This window comes from Nannospalax galili, unplaced genomic scaffold (assembly GCF_000622305.1).
Source record: "Nannospalax galili isolate Female #2095 unplaced genomic scaffold, S.galili_v1.0 scaffold1250, whole genome shotgun sequence".
NCBI lineage: Eukaryota > Metazoa > Chordata > Mammalia > Rodentia > Spalacidae > Nannospalax > Nannospalax galili.
In genome coordinates, this window is record NW_008328704.1 from 281,380 (window position 1) to 296,262 (window position 14,883).

At 52.7% G+C, this 14,883-nt stretch overlaps 1 protein-coding gene and 1 pseudogene across 4 annotated transcripts; one reads left to right on the forward strand and one right to left on the reverse strand.

Moving 5' to 3' along the window:
* Positions 1–6: 6 nt before the first annotated feature.
* Rfng (RFNG O-fucosylpeptide 3-beta-N-acetylglucosaminyltransferase) lies at positions 7–3,227 on the forward strand. 4 transcript variants are annotated; one of them, XR_003848708.1, is made up of 9 exons: positions 7–240; positions 383–431; positions 906–1,008; positions 1,101–1,254; positions 1,547–1,635; positions 1,712–1,877; positions 2,182–2,267; positions 2,491–2,846; positions 2,931–3,227. XR_003848708.1 is itself a non-coding variant. In XM_008828241.2 (8 exons), the coding sequence occupies exons 1-8, from the start codon at positions 7–9 to the stop codon at positions 2,570–2,572; spliced, it is 963 nt and encodes a 320-aa protein (XP_008826463.1). In that variant the 3' UTR covers positions 2,573–3,227. The 4 variants fall into 4 exon arrangements, 3 of the variants coding, with proteins under 3 accessions (XP_008826463.1, XP_029416930.1, XP_017652417.1); XM_008828241.2 differs by having other exon boundaries at positions 2,491–3,227; XM_029561070.1 differs by having other exon boundaries at positions 15–240; positions 383–532; positions 1,183–1,254; positions 2,491–3,227.
* Positions 3,228–13,235: 10,008 nt separating this feature from the next.
* The window catches only part of LOC103730079, a 9,022-nt pseudogene continuing 7,374 nt past the window's right edge, over positions 13,236–14,883 (reverse strand).

Below are 14,883 nucleotides of genomic sequence, written 5' to 3' on the forward strand. Positions count from 1 at the left end.
GGCCGCATGAGCCGCTTGCGTGGCGCGCTGTGCCGGGCCTGCCTCGCGCTGGCCGCGGCTCTAGCTGCGCTGCTGCTGCTGCCGCTGCCCCTGCCCCGCGCCCCCGGCCCGGCCCCGACCCCCGCCGCGGCCCGCCTGCGGCCGGATGACGTCTTCATCGCAGTCAAGACCACCCGGAAGAACCACGGCCCGCGCCTGCGGCTGCTGCTGCGCACCTGGATCTCGCGCGCCCCACGGCAGGTGCGAGGCCCGGCCCTTGGCCGCACAGGCTCCGAGATCCGGGCTCGGTCCCCCGGGCTGGCGGGGTGGGCCCCTCACCTGCGCCAGGACCTGCGCCCCGCGGCCCCGACCCTCCGCCGTCTCACTGTGGTTTCACCCACAGACGTTCATCTTCACGGATGGAGACGACCCTGAACTCCAGCGGCAGGCAGGTGAGAAGGGTGGGAGGGAAGAGAAGTCCTGACCAGAGTTGCACTCCCCTCGGTGCTGCCCGGACCTTCGTTAGGCTCGGTTCCTGTCAGGCACAGGCGAGGTAAGGCAGTTCCCCTGGGTCGCACAGCTAGTGCAGAGCCGAGCCCAGACACTCTCCCATTCCCAATCCAGCGACCAACGTCCAGGGCCCATCCTTCCAGCCAGTTTCCTCGGTTCCTGGTAAGGTGCCAGGGCCTCTGGCCAGTGCCACGTTGAGGAAGCCCCAGGGCCAGCCACCCCTGTCAGGTCTGGTCCTTTTCCACTGGTGCTGTTCTAAGTGACTGTCACCTGCTTTGATCACCTAGGGATGTCTAAATGAGGGCCAAGCTGAGGCTGTAGTTGGCCCTGGACCAGTGGCTGCACAGTCACATTCCACCTAAACCTAAGGTGGCAAGCTGGGTGTCAATCCTCACTTCTCATTTTCCAATGTGCAGGCGGCCGCATGATCAACACCAACTGCTCTGCTGTGCGCACCCGCCAAGCGCTGTGCTGCAAGATGTCGGTGGAGTACGACAAGTTTATCGAGTCTGGACGAAAGTAAGTAGCGGGGTCCATCAGGCCCAGGGCTGAGCAGGGTGAAGGCTCCCAGCTGGGGCCCCCAGCGCACAGGCCCCTCCCTCCGCCCCCAGGTGGTTCTGCCACGTGGATGATGACAACTACCTAAACCCAGGAAGCCTGCTGCACCTGCTTTCCACCTTCCCTTCCAACCAGGACGTCTACCTGGGGCGACCCAGTCTGGACCATCCCATCGAGGCCACAGAGAGAGTCCAGGGAGGTGGCACTGTGAGTGCTGGGCAGATGTCCTGAGGCTGAGCTGGGGAGAGCAGCAGGACTGGGGTGGGCTAAGAAGGGCCTGTGTCAGGGGGCCTGGTCCCCACCTTTTATGCTGCTGGCATGTTAGGCACAGGGATAGGGAGGGGCCCAGAGGCCAAAGTGACTGGTGTGGAAGTGCCTTGTGCTCTCTGCCGACTCCCTCATCAGTATGACATAGAAGACACCTGGGGAGTCAGATGGAGGGTTGAGGGTGAGGAGACCTATCCTGAGCAGCCCTGACAGAGGCTTTCCCTTTCTCCAGGTAACCACCGTCAAGTTCTGGTTTGCAACGGGTGGAGCTGGGTTCTGCCTGAGCAGGGGCCTTGCCCTCAAAATGAGCCCATGGGCCAGGTGAGTGGGAGACTGGAGCCCAGCTCCCAGGACTGGGGTGGTAAGGCTATGCAGGTGGTGACTGGCCTACCCCCAGCCTAGGCAGCTTCATGAGTACAGCAGAGCGGGTGCGGCTGCCTGACGACTGCACAGTAGGCTACATCGTGGAAGGGCTGCTGGGCGCCCGCCTACTACACAGCCCCCTCTTCCACTCTCACCTGGAGAACCTGCGGAGGCTGCGCCCTGATGCTGTGCTGCAGCAGGTAGGCCGAGCCCTGGCTTAGGCTCTGCCCTACCCGCACTCCCGCAGCAGCCATGTCTCAGGGGGTCTCCCAGCTGGGCAGGGCTTAGGATAGAGGGCTCCTCCTGGGATTTCCTTGCTTCTCTGCCTGACTCTGGGCAGAGGCTTTGCCTGATGAACTCTCTGAGCAGATGCATCCAGTCTCATGGGGCTACTTTACCAAGGGTCGCATCCTTCTTCCCTAGCCCTGAATGGTGAGGTGTCCTCCAGCAGGTGGAAGACCCAGGAGGAAGCAGTGACTCTCACTTTCTTTTCTGTCTTCACAGGTCACCCTGAGCTATGGGGGTCCTGAGAATCCACAGAATGTGGTGAATGTGGCTGGAAGTTTCAGCATACAGCAGGACCCAACACGGTGAGTGGGTACTGGGGTCCTTGGCCCTAGGGGTCTATGGTACAGCCAGGCAGCAGGAGCCAACATGGTGAGTGGGCACTGGGGGCCTTGGCCTTGGGGGTCTCTGGTGCAGCTGGGTAGCAGGACCCAACACAGTGAGTGGGCACTGGGGGCCTTGGCCCTGGGGGGTCTGTGGTACAGCCGGCCCGCCCTGCAGTTCTGACCCCACTTCTTCCCTTGTCAGGTTTCAGTCTGTGCACTGCCTTCTCTACCCAGATACTGACTGGTGTCCTGTGAAGAAGAGGGGGAAACTAGCTTTTCGGTGACCAGTGATCCCTGGTAGCTTCTCTGCCCAGCTCCCTCACGCCTTGGATTCGAGGGTGCAGAAGCCCAGTCTGCCTGCAGGCCTCCCATGGTCCTTCTCCTGACTGGACAGCAGGTGCTTCTAGAGAATGAGGAGGGCCAGGCCATGTGCAGAGACCATCCAGGAACAAAGGGAAAGGCAGTGTTGCTGAAGCGTAGCCTCTTGTCCAGGAGGTACCTGGCTCCCAGCCTCCAGGGCTGTGTCTACCCCTTCTCAGCTACAGAAAGCAGGGCCAGGTGAGCTGGCCATTGGGAGGTGAGCTCCAGGTCTGGCCACGGGCTATTCCTGGGAGGCCTTACAGAACCTTTTTCAACTCCCAGATGGTGCAGAGTATGACAGTGGGGACTTAAAACCAGCCCCAAGGCTGTGCTTCCCACAGAGCTGCTCTTCTCCAGGACCTCCATCCCTGACTTCCTCCTGGGGACCTTCAGGAAACTTCCTTCCTCTAACTCAGTGTTTAGGAATTTTCCTCCTCCAGCTTCCTACAGGTCCATGACCCAGTGGGAGCCTTTCCTCTAGGCCCACAGGACTGACGTGCAGACCCAGTGCCTTTTACGGGGTGCATTGTGGGGTAGTGTCTGCAATATTGAGTAAAGACTTCTTTGGTGTTCTCAGTGTGCCTCCTGTAGTCAGTGATCCGGACACTTGGTACCTAAGCTCGGAAGGTGTCACAGAGCAGGTGTGCACATAGCTGTTCTGTACCTGGGTGTACTTGAGTGCATAGGCATGATTGCAGGGTCTGTGTAAACATGCTGAGAGAGGGTATGTACCAGGGAGCATTGTGCATGCTTGTGTGCGTGCGTGCGTGTGTGTGTGTGTGTGTGTGTGTGTATGTCTGTCTGTCTGTCCGTGTCTGTGCATGTTAGTGTGTATGGATGTGTACATATGGCTCCTGGCTTAGGATGGTAAACTTGGACTTTTACATAGAGTAAACGCAGGCTTGGGGGTGGCTCAGTGCTTGCCTAGCACTTGAGAGGTCATAGAGGTGGTGCTGGGGCTGGGGAATGTCATGGTGTAAAAGCATGTGTTTTATGTAGTGTAGAATCCTGCTGTGAAGTTGGATGTGCTGGCTCACTCCTGAAGTGGCGAGGCTGAGGCAAGATGATCACCACAAGTTCCAGACCAGTTGCATCGTGACACTGTTTCTCAAAGAAATGCTACCACAAATTGAATTCAGTTTTCTTCTGGCCTAGTGACATGTCGTAGGACTTTTTTGATGCTGAGGAGTTACAGGTCTCCCCCAGCAATGAGGTCCTTAGGTGGATGACAGCTGTGTGCAGTACAGAGCTGTGTTGCTAAACCAGGGTGATGTATCAGTTAGGTGTGTTAGACACACTCTCTATTTATGTATTTTCACCTTGTGATGGGCTTACGGATTCCCAGTGTCGGTGGAGGAGCTTCTGCACGTGAAGGGCCGTACTGCGGTTACCAGGAGGGAAGCATGCTCCAAGACCAGCGTGGCGGTATGCATCTGTAAGACCAACCCGGGCTACACAGATACTCTTTGAAAACAACTACAACATAGGAAAGACAGGGCTGGAGACGCTCATGGCAGGTCAGGTAGGTGCTTGCCATGCAGTTACTAGAAGCTAACTTTGAGCCCCCAAACCCACATTAAAAGAAAAAAGGGCCAGGTGTGGTGGCACGTGCCTTGTGAGTTCAAGGCCTGTCCGGTCTACATGTCTACATAGTGAGTTCCAGGCCAGCTGTGGCTGCAGGGAGACCCTGTCTCAAAACAATCAAAAAATAAAGTACGTTGTGCCTGAGAAACAGCACCCTAGGGTAAGTGCAGGCTACACACATGCAAAAGGAAGACGCCCCAACTGGGGTTCAACATTATAGACCTTACTTGGGGCTCTCGGGGTGCTAGCATTCTAGGGAAAGGCTCTGGCTGTGTACACTCAGGATCTGGGGGAGAGACAAGGCCTGGGGCCAGATCACAGGCGTGCTGTTGAACTGGCCAAGCCTGAAGCAGGAGAACATAAAGCTCATTTTTTAGATTAGAAAGGGGTGTGTGTCTGTGAGTGTGTGTGTGTTCATGCACGCATGAGTGCAGGTGGCCACAGAGGCCAGAGGATCCCCTTGAGCCGGAGTTATAGGGGCTGTGAGCCCAGCACTCATGCAAGAGTATTACAAGCTCTTAATGGCCCCAAGATCGTGGAGTTCTTCAAAGCTGCTGCAGAATTCTTACAGTAACCATGAGATTCTATGAGGGAGGATGTCACCTCTGTCACCCACTTCAACAGTGACCTGTCTGCCTGCCTGGGACCCCTGATGTGGGAATATGCTCAGACAGGATCCAGGGTTTCCTTTGCCTCTAGACAGCATGTAAGGATTTCCTCCCTAGCCTGTACTGCATCCACCCACGGGCCCCACCTGTGCACAATGTCCTTGGACTTCAGGGACCAGGGATGAGAACACATCCACACCAGCGGGAGAGGTGTCTGCTGATGCTCCTGAGGTGCTGACCACCCAGAGCACACTAGTGGGTTTATGGATCTTGACAGCCAGAAGCTTTCCAGAGGCTAATTCAGCTTGCTGTGTGATTGAGAACAGGTGGTTGTGTCCCCAGTATCTCAGCCTGCCGAGGCTGTTCCTGTGACCTAAGACATAATAGCTATGACATGGTAGACTAGTATCTGTGGTTCATGGGAGTGAGAGGGCTGTAAAGTTCTCTTTAATAAATAATCTTTGAGTCTGCTCACCTGTGCACGCTCATATGCAGGCCAGAGCTTGATGATGGAGGTCCATGTTAGTTTTTGAGCCAGAGTCCCTTTTTAAAAAATATTTCATTTTGTGCTGGGTGTGGTGGGGCACACCTTTAATTCCAGCACTTAGGAGGCAGGGGCAGGCAGATCTTTGTGAGTTCAAGCCCAGCCTGGTCTACATAGTTCCAGGAAAGCTGGGGCTACAAGGAGATCCTGTCTCAAGAAGACAAAAAAAATTCGTTTTAATTTTTATTTTATGTGTATAAGTATATTGCCTGCACGTATGTGAGTGCACCCATGTCGGGCAATGCCTCAGAGGTCAGAAGAGAGCTTTGGACTCCCTTGGAACTGGAGTTAAGGACGGTTCGTAGCTGCTATGTGGGTGCTGGGAATCGAACTCAGGTCCTTTGCAAGAGCAGTCAGTGCTCTTAACCACTGAGCCATCTCTCCAGCCCCAAGTCCTTTTTTAAAAAAAAGTTATATTACATGTATGAGTATTTATTGCTTGCATGTATGTAAGTGCACCTGTGTCATGCGGTGCCCATGGAGGTCAGAAGAGGGCATTGGATTCCCCTGGAAGTGGAGATAAGACTGGTTGTTAGCCAGGCCAGGCATGGTGGTGCACGCCTTTAATCCCAGCACTCAGGAGGCAGAGGGAGGAGGATCTCTGGGAGTTCAAGGTCAGCTGGGGCTACAGGGAGACCCTGTCTCAAAAAAACAAAAAAAAAAAAAAAAAAAAAGCTGAGCCATCTCTCCAGCCTCAAGAGCCAGAGTCTCTTAATGAACCTGGAGCTTTCAATTTTGACTAGACTGGATGGCCAGTTAGCCATGCTTCCCCCACAGCCCATGATCCACCCGACTCCACCTCCGTGGCTCACGGGATAGGCGTGTGCTGCTGTCATGCTCAGTTCTTCATGTGGTAGCTGGGGATCTGAACTCAGGCTTTCTCATTTGCCAGGAAGCACTTTGCCCACTGAACCATCTCCCTAGCCCCTTGGATTCTTCAGGATGCACAACGAGAGAATCCTGCTCATTTTCGTGTTACGTGGTGAGCTGGGACGATTGGCTTAGCTAGCTTTTCAGTTGCTCTAGCAAACTGGAGAGGAAGTAGAAACCTCTGGAAGACCCTAAAACTATGTGTACAGCTGGCCCTTCTCTGACAGCTGTGTGTGATAAGAGAAAGCCTTCCAGGGCTCCTTGAACATGAATGAATGAATGAATGAATGAATGACAAAAATAAAAAGTATCTGTATGAATACCACTTGTGCCTGTAGCAGCCAGAAGAGGGCAATGGATCCCTGGACTGGACCCATCAGGCATGTCTGAGCTACCTGATGTTTGTGCTGGGAACCCAGCCCTGGCCCTCTGCAATAGCAACAAGTGTTCCTAACCTCTGAGCCATCTCTCTAACCCTTGGGCATTTTGTTTTTAATTCAGAAAGGAAGATACTTTGAACTCCATACCAAACCCCCACAGTGCTCAAGGAAATGTACAGCAGTGGACCAAATAAATCCTGGTAGAAATGGATTTTTAAAAAAATTTCTCCTTTGTAGAAGCCAAGGGCTGTCTCGGGTGTGGCTAACCTGTGTCCTCCCCATTCTTGGTCACATTCAAGTCTGTGCATAACATCTTGGTGTTTTGTTTTTTTAACATTTAAATTTTTTTTTTATTTTTATATGTATGAGTGTATTGCCTGCATGTCTATGAGTGCACCCATGTCATGCAATGCTGCGGAGGTCAGAAGAGGGCTTCAGACTCCCCTGGAACTGGAGTTAAGGACGGTTTGTAGCCACCATGTGGGTCCTGGGAATTGAACCTGGGTCTTCTGCAAGAGCAGTCACTGCTCTTAACCGCTGAGCCATCTCTCCAGCATCAACATCTTGGTGTTTCTTTTGGGTGACTGGCCATGCACTCTTGTCTGGTTTGGGGATGCAATTCCGAACTTTGCTAACCAATAGTTTTCTACTTTGATCCAGTTGTTCCTGCAGCTCTGTTATTCTGGGAAGAGACTCTGATCATCAGATGAGCCATCTGGTCTGGCTAGCCGCAGTGGAACACAGGAGGAGGGCCAAGGGGCAGCGCACACCTCAGGAGCAGGGTGGAGCCTGGAGATGGCAAGTGGGGCTCCACCTGCCACAGGGGCATAGCTAGGAGACTTGGGTGTCTGGTGAACCTGGAACTTCACAGCTGAGGCCTTTGGACTTAGCTCGCAACATGGCAGGCATACAGACAGCAGGCGGTGCTGTAGGGCGGAGTGAGAGCCTCTGGCTGGGGCCAGCAGAATGGCTGAGGTCCCAACCCCAGCACCTGGTGGTGGGTCAGCCTCTGGAAATCACTGAAGAACTTTATTTTCTTCTTTGTACAGTAAGTAGAATGCTAAGCTGTTTGTGTGTTTCCTAGCACAATAGGTGCATGTTAATCAAGTCAACGTTTGATTTGATGGTCCCATCTAAGTTGTACACACAGGAGTGTCCCCACAGGCTCCTGAGATGCGGTGGGTTGGGATTCCAAGGAAGGAATCACCAAGTGGCAGGTGTGTGTAAAGCAGGTTTTAGGGGAACTTAGAGTGCCCAACTCATCCTCCAGAGGGACCCAAGAGAAAAGGGAGGAGACACCTGGATGGTCCTAGGGAGGTGTTTAGGGATGGAGCTTATATGAGAAGCTAAGGAATTCTGGTTCAGGGCTATGCGGGATCTCTGTGTCAGGGTTTGTAAACAGTTAAGAGCTCAGCTTAGGCTCAACCTGCTGGGAAAAAGCCACAGCTAGTCACAAGCTTGACTGGCTCTTGTTAAAGACACAGTCAGTGATAGTGGTGGGAGGAAGCTGGGGAAATCCTCGGTGTTAATTGAAGAGTGAGTTAACTGCTAATGAGATGGCTCAGTGGGTAAAGGTGCTTACTGCCAAGACTGATGACCAGAGTTCAATTCCTGGCCCCCACAGCATGGAAGGAGAGAACAAACACCCCCACAAGTTGTCCTCTGTCCTCCACACATGCACTGTGCTTGACCACACATATATACACATAATAGGATGTAATGAAATATTTTTAAGAGCCAGGCAGAATGGTGCCCACCTTTAATCCCAGCACTGGGGAGGCAGAGGCAGGTGGATGTCTGTAACAATCAACTTAATGGCTGACCATCTGATGGCTGCAGCAACCATCCCAACAAAGATTTATCTATGTGAAGGAGCCCTAGACTCTGAACAGAAGAAGCATTGATTCCCTCCAGGCCGCTCTGGGTGACAAGCAGTGTCTTGTAGGGGCCACATCAGAAGAATATACCCTATGGCAGGATTAGAAGGAACTCCAGCAACTTGTCTGGGAGGGGCAGGGTGGGCATGAGTTAGTGGAAGGGACAAGGTGCAGGTGTGTTTAGTTGATGCAGAGTACCATGTGGGGACATTTTAGTTGTCCTAGGGGATGCTGTGTAGCTTCTCCCATGCTGGTTTGACCCACTCTGGGTAGGTGTTCTGAACACACTATGTCAGAACATAGATAGACACACACGTCTTTCCACAATGTTAGACTTTATCAAATAACGATGAATTCAGAAGATACATTGGTTTGGTTTACCACAATTTGCCAACTAATCTCAATTTTCTTTGAGGGTCTGGCTGTTGACTAGCAGTTTCTTTTATTTCAATCTTTGTTTTTATATTTATTTGTTATTTTTTGGTCTTTTTGAGACAGGGTCTCCCTGTAGCCTCAGCTGGCCTGGAACTCACTATGTAGACCAGGCTGTCCTTGAATTCACAGAGATCTGCTTGCCTCTGCCTCCGGAGTGCTGGGACTAAAAGTGTGCCACCACGCCCGGCTTGAACGTTTTTTAAAATTAAGTTTTAATGGAATTTATGTAAATTTCATACACTATATTTTGATAATATTTACATTCCCAAGTATCTCTTACTACCACCAAAATTCTCTCTCTTTCTCTCTCTATGTATATATATGTGTGTATATATATGTATATATATATATATGTATATATATATATATATATATATATATATATATATATATATATATATATATATATATATATATGTATGTATATATAGAGAGAGTGAGATTTGTGTCCCCAAATACCCATCTGTATGGGTTCATCCTCTGGAGCATGGTCAACCTACTGAGAATCTCACCCTTAAAGGAGACTGAATCGCCCCTTTCCAGTAGCCTTCAGTTGCCAGTAGTTCCTCAGGTAGGATTGGGGTTTCTTTTTTAAAAATATTTATTTTTTGCCAGGTGTGGTGGCACAGGCCTTTAATCCCAGCACTCAGGAGGCAGAGGCAGGTGGATCTCTGTGAATTCAAGGCCAGCCTGGACTACATAGCCAGTTCCAGGACAGCTGGGGCTACAGAGAGGGACTCTGTCTCAAAAAGACCAAAAAAATTTATTTTTCATTTTTTATGTGTGAGTATACTACTTACATGCAGGTAGGTGCACCTGTGTGGTGCAATGCACAGAGAGGGTCAGGAGAGACTGTTGGATCCCCTGGAACTGGAATTACAGACAGTTGTTAGCTGCCAGGTGGGTGCTGGGAATCGAACCCCGGTTCTCTTCAAGAGCAGCCAGCGCTCTTAACCAGTGAGCCATCTCTCCAGCCCATGGAATTGGAGTTTCTTACCCACTTCTCCACATTCGTGCTGGGATGTTGTCTGGCTTGAGCTTATGTGGGACTTGTCCATGTTGTCACCATTGCTGTGCATTCATACGTGTAACTGACCAGCTGTCTGGAAACTTCTGTTTCCTTGTGGGCATCCACTTCTGGCTCTTACAGTCTTTCCACCCTGTCTTCGGCACCTGAGTCTTGCTTCAGAAGCTTCGTAGAGATGTCCCGCTCAGGAATAAACACTCTGCAGCCTCTTATTCTCTGCGCGTTGACCAGTTGTGGTTCTCCATGTTAATCACCATCTGCTGTATAATTGTGATTCTTGGCAAGTCTGGAAAAGCTTCCAGATCTGGGGTCCACAAAGATTCTAACAGAGCAGGGATGGCAGGTGCAGGGAGCTGTGGGAAAGAGTCAGCCTTGAACTTTTAATCCTTACTCTTCTGCCTCCCTGAGCGCTGGGATTGCAGGCCATCACCACTACACGTTTACATAACACTGGCGATGGAAAACAGAGCTTTGTACATGCTAAACCAGAGTCCTGACAACTGAGCCGTACCCACAGCCCTGTAGTTTTTAAATGCGTGTGCATATCCATAGTGTGTATGTAGGTGCATGTGCACATGTGTTGGGGGCAGAGAACAACCTTGGGAAAAATCCTCAAAGATACTATCAAGAGCCTTTGAGAAAGGCTCTCTCATCGGTCAGTAGTATGCCAACCAGGTTGGCCAGCCATCTAACCTGATGAGCTCCAGGCCAGGCCAAGGACAGTCCCTTTCTCAAAGGAAGGATGGCAGCCAGTGAGCTCCAGGGATCTGTCCCAGTGTCCCACTGCTGGGATTACAAGCCCACACCATCATGCCTGGAAATTTTATTATTTTTTATTTTATGTGTATGAATGTATTGCCTGCATGTATCCCTGTCATGCAGTGTCCTCAGAGGTCAGAAGAGAGTGTCAGATTCCTTGGAACTGGAGTTATGGAAGGTTGTTAGCCACCATGTGCATGCTGGGATTCGAATCCAAGTCCTCTGCAAACACAGCGGGTGCTCTTCACCACTGAGCCATCTCTCCAGCCCCATGCTTGGGAATTTTACATGCTCAACCCCAGATCTTCATGTTTTGACTGGCAAGCACTTTACCAAACTGAGCTATCTCCTCAGCCCCTGACAACATTTTATTTTTCCCTAAGGACATGGTATTTGGGGGGAAGGGGCTTTGAGATGAAGTTGTGGGAAGGAACAGCTCCTGCGGCCCAGAACCAGGCCACCAGGGTCCTGTGATAAAGCTGGGCTCTGTGGCTCACCTCTTCTCCAGGCAAAGGCCTTGGATCTTATCTGTCAAGGTGACGCTCTTTCCTGGAAGCCCACAGCCCCGCTGTGGTCCTATGGGGTCAGGTGGTCAGGGCTTTCCAGTACACACCATCTCCGAGCAGGCTGACAGTGGTTGTCAGTGCTGTAGACACACTCTTCAGAAGGGAGAAGCTCAAGTCAGTCTCCTGACCCCTTGAATGCAGGCTGGGGGATAGGAACGCCCAACTAGAAGACACTGGGAAATCCTCTGCCTCTCCAGCACTGAGCCAGCAGTAGAGGTGAGTGTCACCAGCAAGGAGTATATAGCAAGTTCCAAACCAGAAAGACCTTGTCTCAACCAACAGCCAAACTACAAGCGGGCTGTGCCATCACTAGCCTGCAGGACCTGCCATGTGCTTCGGACAGTCTCCCAGCAGCATGCCCAGGAGGATGGCTCCAGCATAGCCCCACTGACCCCCTCCTCAGATGTTCAGAAGACAGGCAGAGGGATCTTTGCAAATGATGGACTTCTCACAAAAGAGAGAGGCAGCGACCGGTTGCAGCTGCCATTCTGAACAGTGTATCTTGAGGAAGCCTCCTAACTCATCCCAGCACAAACCACCTGCTCCTCAGCTGAGGCCCTACTGAGGCCTCTTCCCTCTGAGCCTGACAGGAAGGACCAGCAGCAGTCTGCTCAGTGGCAGGGCCAAAAAGATCTATGTTTGTTTCCTTGAGAGCTGTGTTGACTGTCCAGTCACCTGCCATAGCTCAGGGGCTGCCCTAGTTTGCTTTCTATTGCGGTGACAAAAACATTGAACTCCGAGAGGAAAGGGTTTGTTGCATCTCACTCTTCCAAGTGACAGTCCATCCCTGAGGGGAGCCAAGGCAGGAACTTCAGCAGGGCGGGAACCTGGAGACAGGAGCTGAACCGCAGACCATGGAGAACGCTGCTTACTGGCTTGCTCCTCCTGGCTTGTTCAACTAGCTTTCTCTTACAGCCCAGGCCCACCTGCCTGAGGGTGGTCCCACCCACGGTGAGTTGGACCCTCCCACACCACTCAACAATCAAGAAAATGCCTCACAGACATGGCCCAGGCCAATCTGATAGAAGATTGGGGTCAGGCCTTTGATCCCAGCACTTGGGAGGCAGAGGCAGGGGAATCTCTGTGAATTCAAGACCAGTACTGGAATCAAAGGTGTGTACCACCACGCCCAGCTTCATTCTCACTCTTAAGGAAGCTCTCTCCAGGCTCTGGTGGGAGGTCTCTTACCTTCCCTGTAAAGCCTCATGTCCAGTCCAGGGCCTGCATGTGGGAGAAAGAGAGCAGCTCATGTCCTTGAGGCCCTGGGCTGTAGGGCTATCTGCTTGTTTAGACCAGAGCAACAGATCACCTGTGAAAGATTGGGCATCCCTCTTGGGCCATCCTTTGCATGAATGAGCCCAGGGGAGCAGGCTTCCCCAGGGAGGAAGGCTAGATTGGATTCCTCACCTGCCCTGCTCACTCTGTCCGCAGACTGGGGTCCACAGGATTAGGAACAGCTTGGTCCAGGGCATCACTCCTTCTTTCCAACATCATGAAAGAGGGTCAGAGCCTCCACAGGGCATGGGGTGGTGCGGGTCCCAACATGGTAAGGTACTGTCGGCAGTAACAGACAACATGGATCCCTTGACAGTGGAACCTCTTGACCCTCGGTTCACAAAGTGAGATGGACGAGGAAGGGACAGGCTTTGACATGAAACACCTGCGGGGAAGCTGGATCTGCAGCTGAGCTGCTGCCTGCCTCCCTCAGGGCACCTTGTGCACTGAGTCCAGAATGTGGAGGCAGTCCATTTATTTAGGGAAACAGCCTAGTCCAGCCACAGGGAGGGGAGGGAGCATGGGGTCTGGATGCAGGAATGGCTGTGGGGAAGGAACATGACATGGGGTAGGATTGTAAAATTTCAGCTATGTTGAAAGCTGGGTCTTAATGTGAGGGCAGGGCCAGGAAGACCTCCAGGACACCACTACCTTTGAGCCTCTTAGGAGGCCAGCTAACCAGCATCCACCAAGATGCCAGAGCCAGTGGTAGAGCCAGCACTGCTGTTGTGGAGCAGGAACAGGATGCTGTTGACCACATCATCCAGTTCTGTGGGACAACACGGCAGTCAGGGCTTCTGGTGTGCTAGACAACCAAGAGTCACCAGCTGAACCGCTCACCCACCATCCCTGGCTGACCGCAAACCTCCTCAGCGGGTGGCGCTCCTTCAGCTTCCGGGCCAGCTCAGGATCCGCAGAGACTTTCTTGCCCATGTCGGTCAGCACCACCATGGGGTTCACAGAGGATACCTGGATCTGGAATGAGGGGCCACTCTGGGGTGGGGGGGTCACAGGTGGTGACCTCTTCAGGGACCTAGCCCCATCCACACAGCAGGGGTTCTCCCAGGACTCAGCCTGATGAGCTCACTTACTCCGCTCACCTAAGCTCCCCTTATCTTCCCCCGCAAACACCAGGCTTGCTTCTGGTGCCCACACTGCCTGGCCCCAGCCTCCTGTCCTACCTTGTGTGGTCCCAGTTCCATGGCCATGGCTTTGGTCAGCGTAGTCATTGCACCCTTGGTGGAGCCTGTGGGAGACAGTGCATTAGACCCCTTACTCAGCCCTCCTCCTGGGAGGCCCAACCCCGAGCCTAGGGTCTCCCCACAGCTATGAGGGCTGTACTCACTGTAGAGGACAGGAAAGGTGACATAGGCCACCATGCTGGAGATGTTGACAATGGATCCCGCCACTCCACGCTTAAATGTCCTTGGCTACCATCTGGAAGCCAAGGGGGGGCTGGCTCACCCCACACCACTCTACACCACCCCCTCCGGGAGGTCCGCTCTGGACCACAGCCCTCCTCCCATCTCACCTGCGATATCTACAGCACGGAGCGCACATTCACATTGAAGGACTTGGCAGGACAGGAACAATGGCCACCTCCACTGCCTGTCCTCAGCAACCCTCCCCAGTCTGCCCACGGTGCCCACTACCTGTCCCGCGCTATCGTCTCGCCAGCAAGAACGACGCGGCACACTCAGGATCCTTCTGCAGAAAAGCTTTAATGCATCTTGAGAGGGAGAGCATAAGCTTACAGGGCGAAGACCCCGAATGTCGGAAACCCAGCCCTTATATAGGTTAGTAAGCCCGTCTTGGACGTGGCAACTCTTGATTGGTCACAAACTCATCAGCCCATATCACGCCACAAGGTAGGCAGAGACTAGAAGGTGGAAAATTACTTCGGGCATGCATACTGACTTATTTACTGCTCAGCATGAACCGGATGTGAGCGCCATCTTGTAATGGCGTCTGCAGGGACGGCAGGCAGCTCCCCACAGTTATTGCCAGCTACTGCCACTCCTCCATTCTTGTGGGTGCCGCTCCTTTGTTCTCATGGGGGTCAAGGCTGCTCCTCCACTCACCCTGGGCTGAGGCCACTCTTCTGCTCACCTGGTGCTGAGGCAGCTCTTCTGCTTGCCCTGTTCTGCCTCCTGTCGTGGCCTCTTCTGCCCAGTTCCAGAGTGCAGGGCTGGTGAGAAGACTATGTCAGCGGAACACCATTCAGACACAGGAGACCAGGTTCAGTGACACAGGTTTGCTTTATTGCAGGAAGGCACAAGCTTATATAGGGGTAGTGGTCCAATCACAGCA

Coding starts and splice junctions, on each gene's coding strand:
- Rfng (XM_008828241.2), top strand. CDS start 7: ATGAGCCGCTTGCGTGGCGCGCTGTGCCGGGCCTGCCTCGCGCTGGCC. Junction 1,636..1,711: donor AAAATGAGCCCATGGGCCAG/GTGAGTGGGAGA, acceptor GCCTACCCCCAG/CCTAGGCAGCTTCATGAGTA. Junction 1,878..2,181: donor CTGATGCTGTGCTGCAGCAG/GTAGGCCGAGCC, acceptor CTGTCTTCACAG/GTCACCCTGAGCTATGGGGG.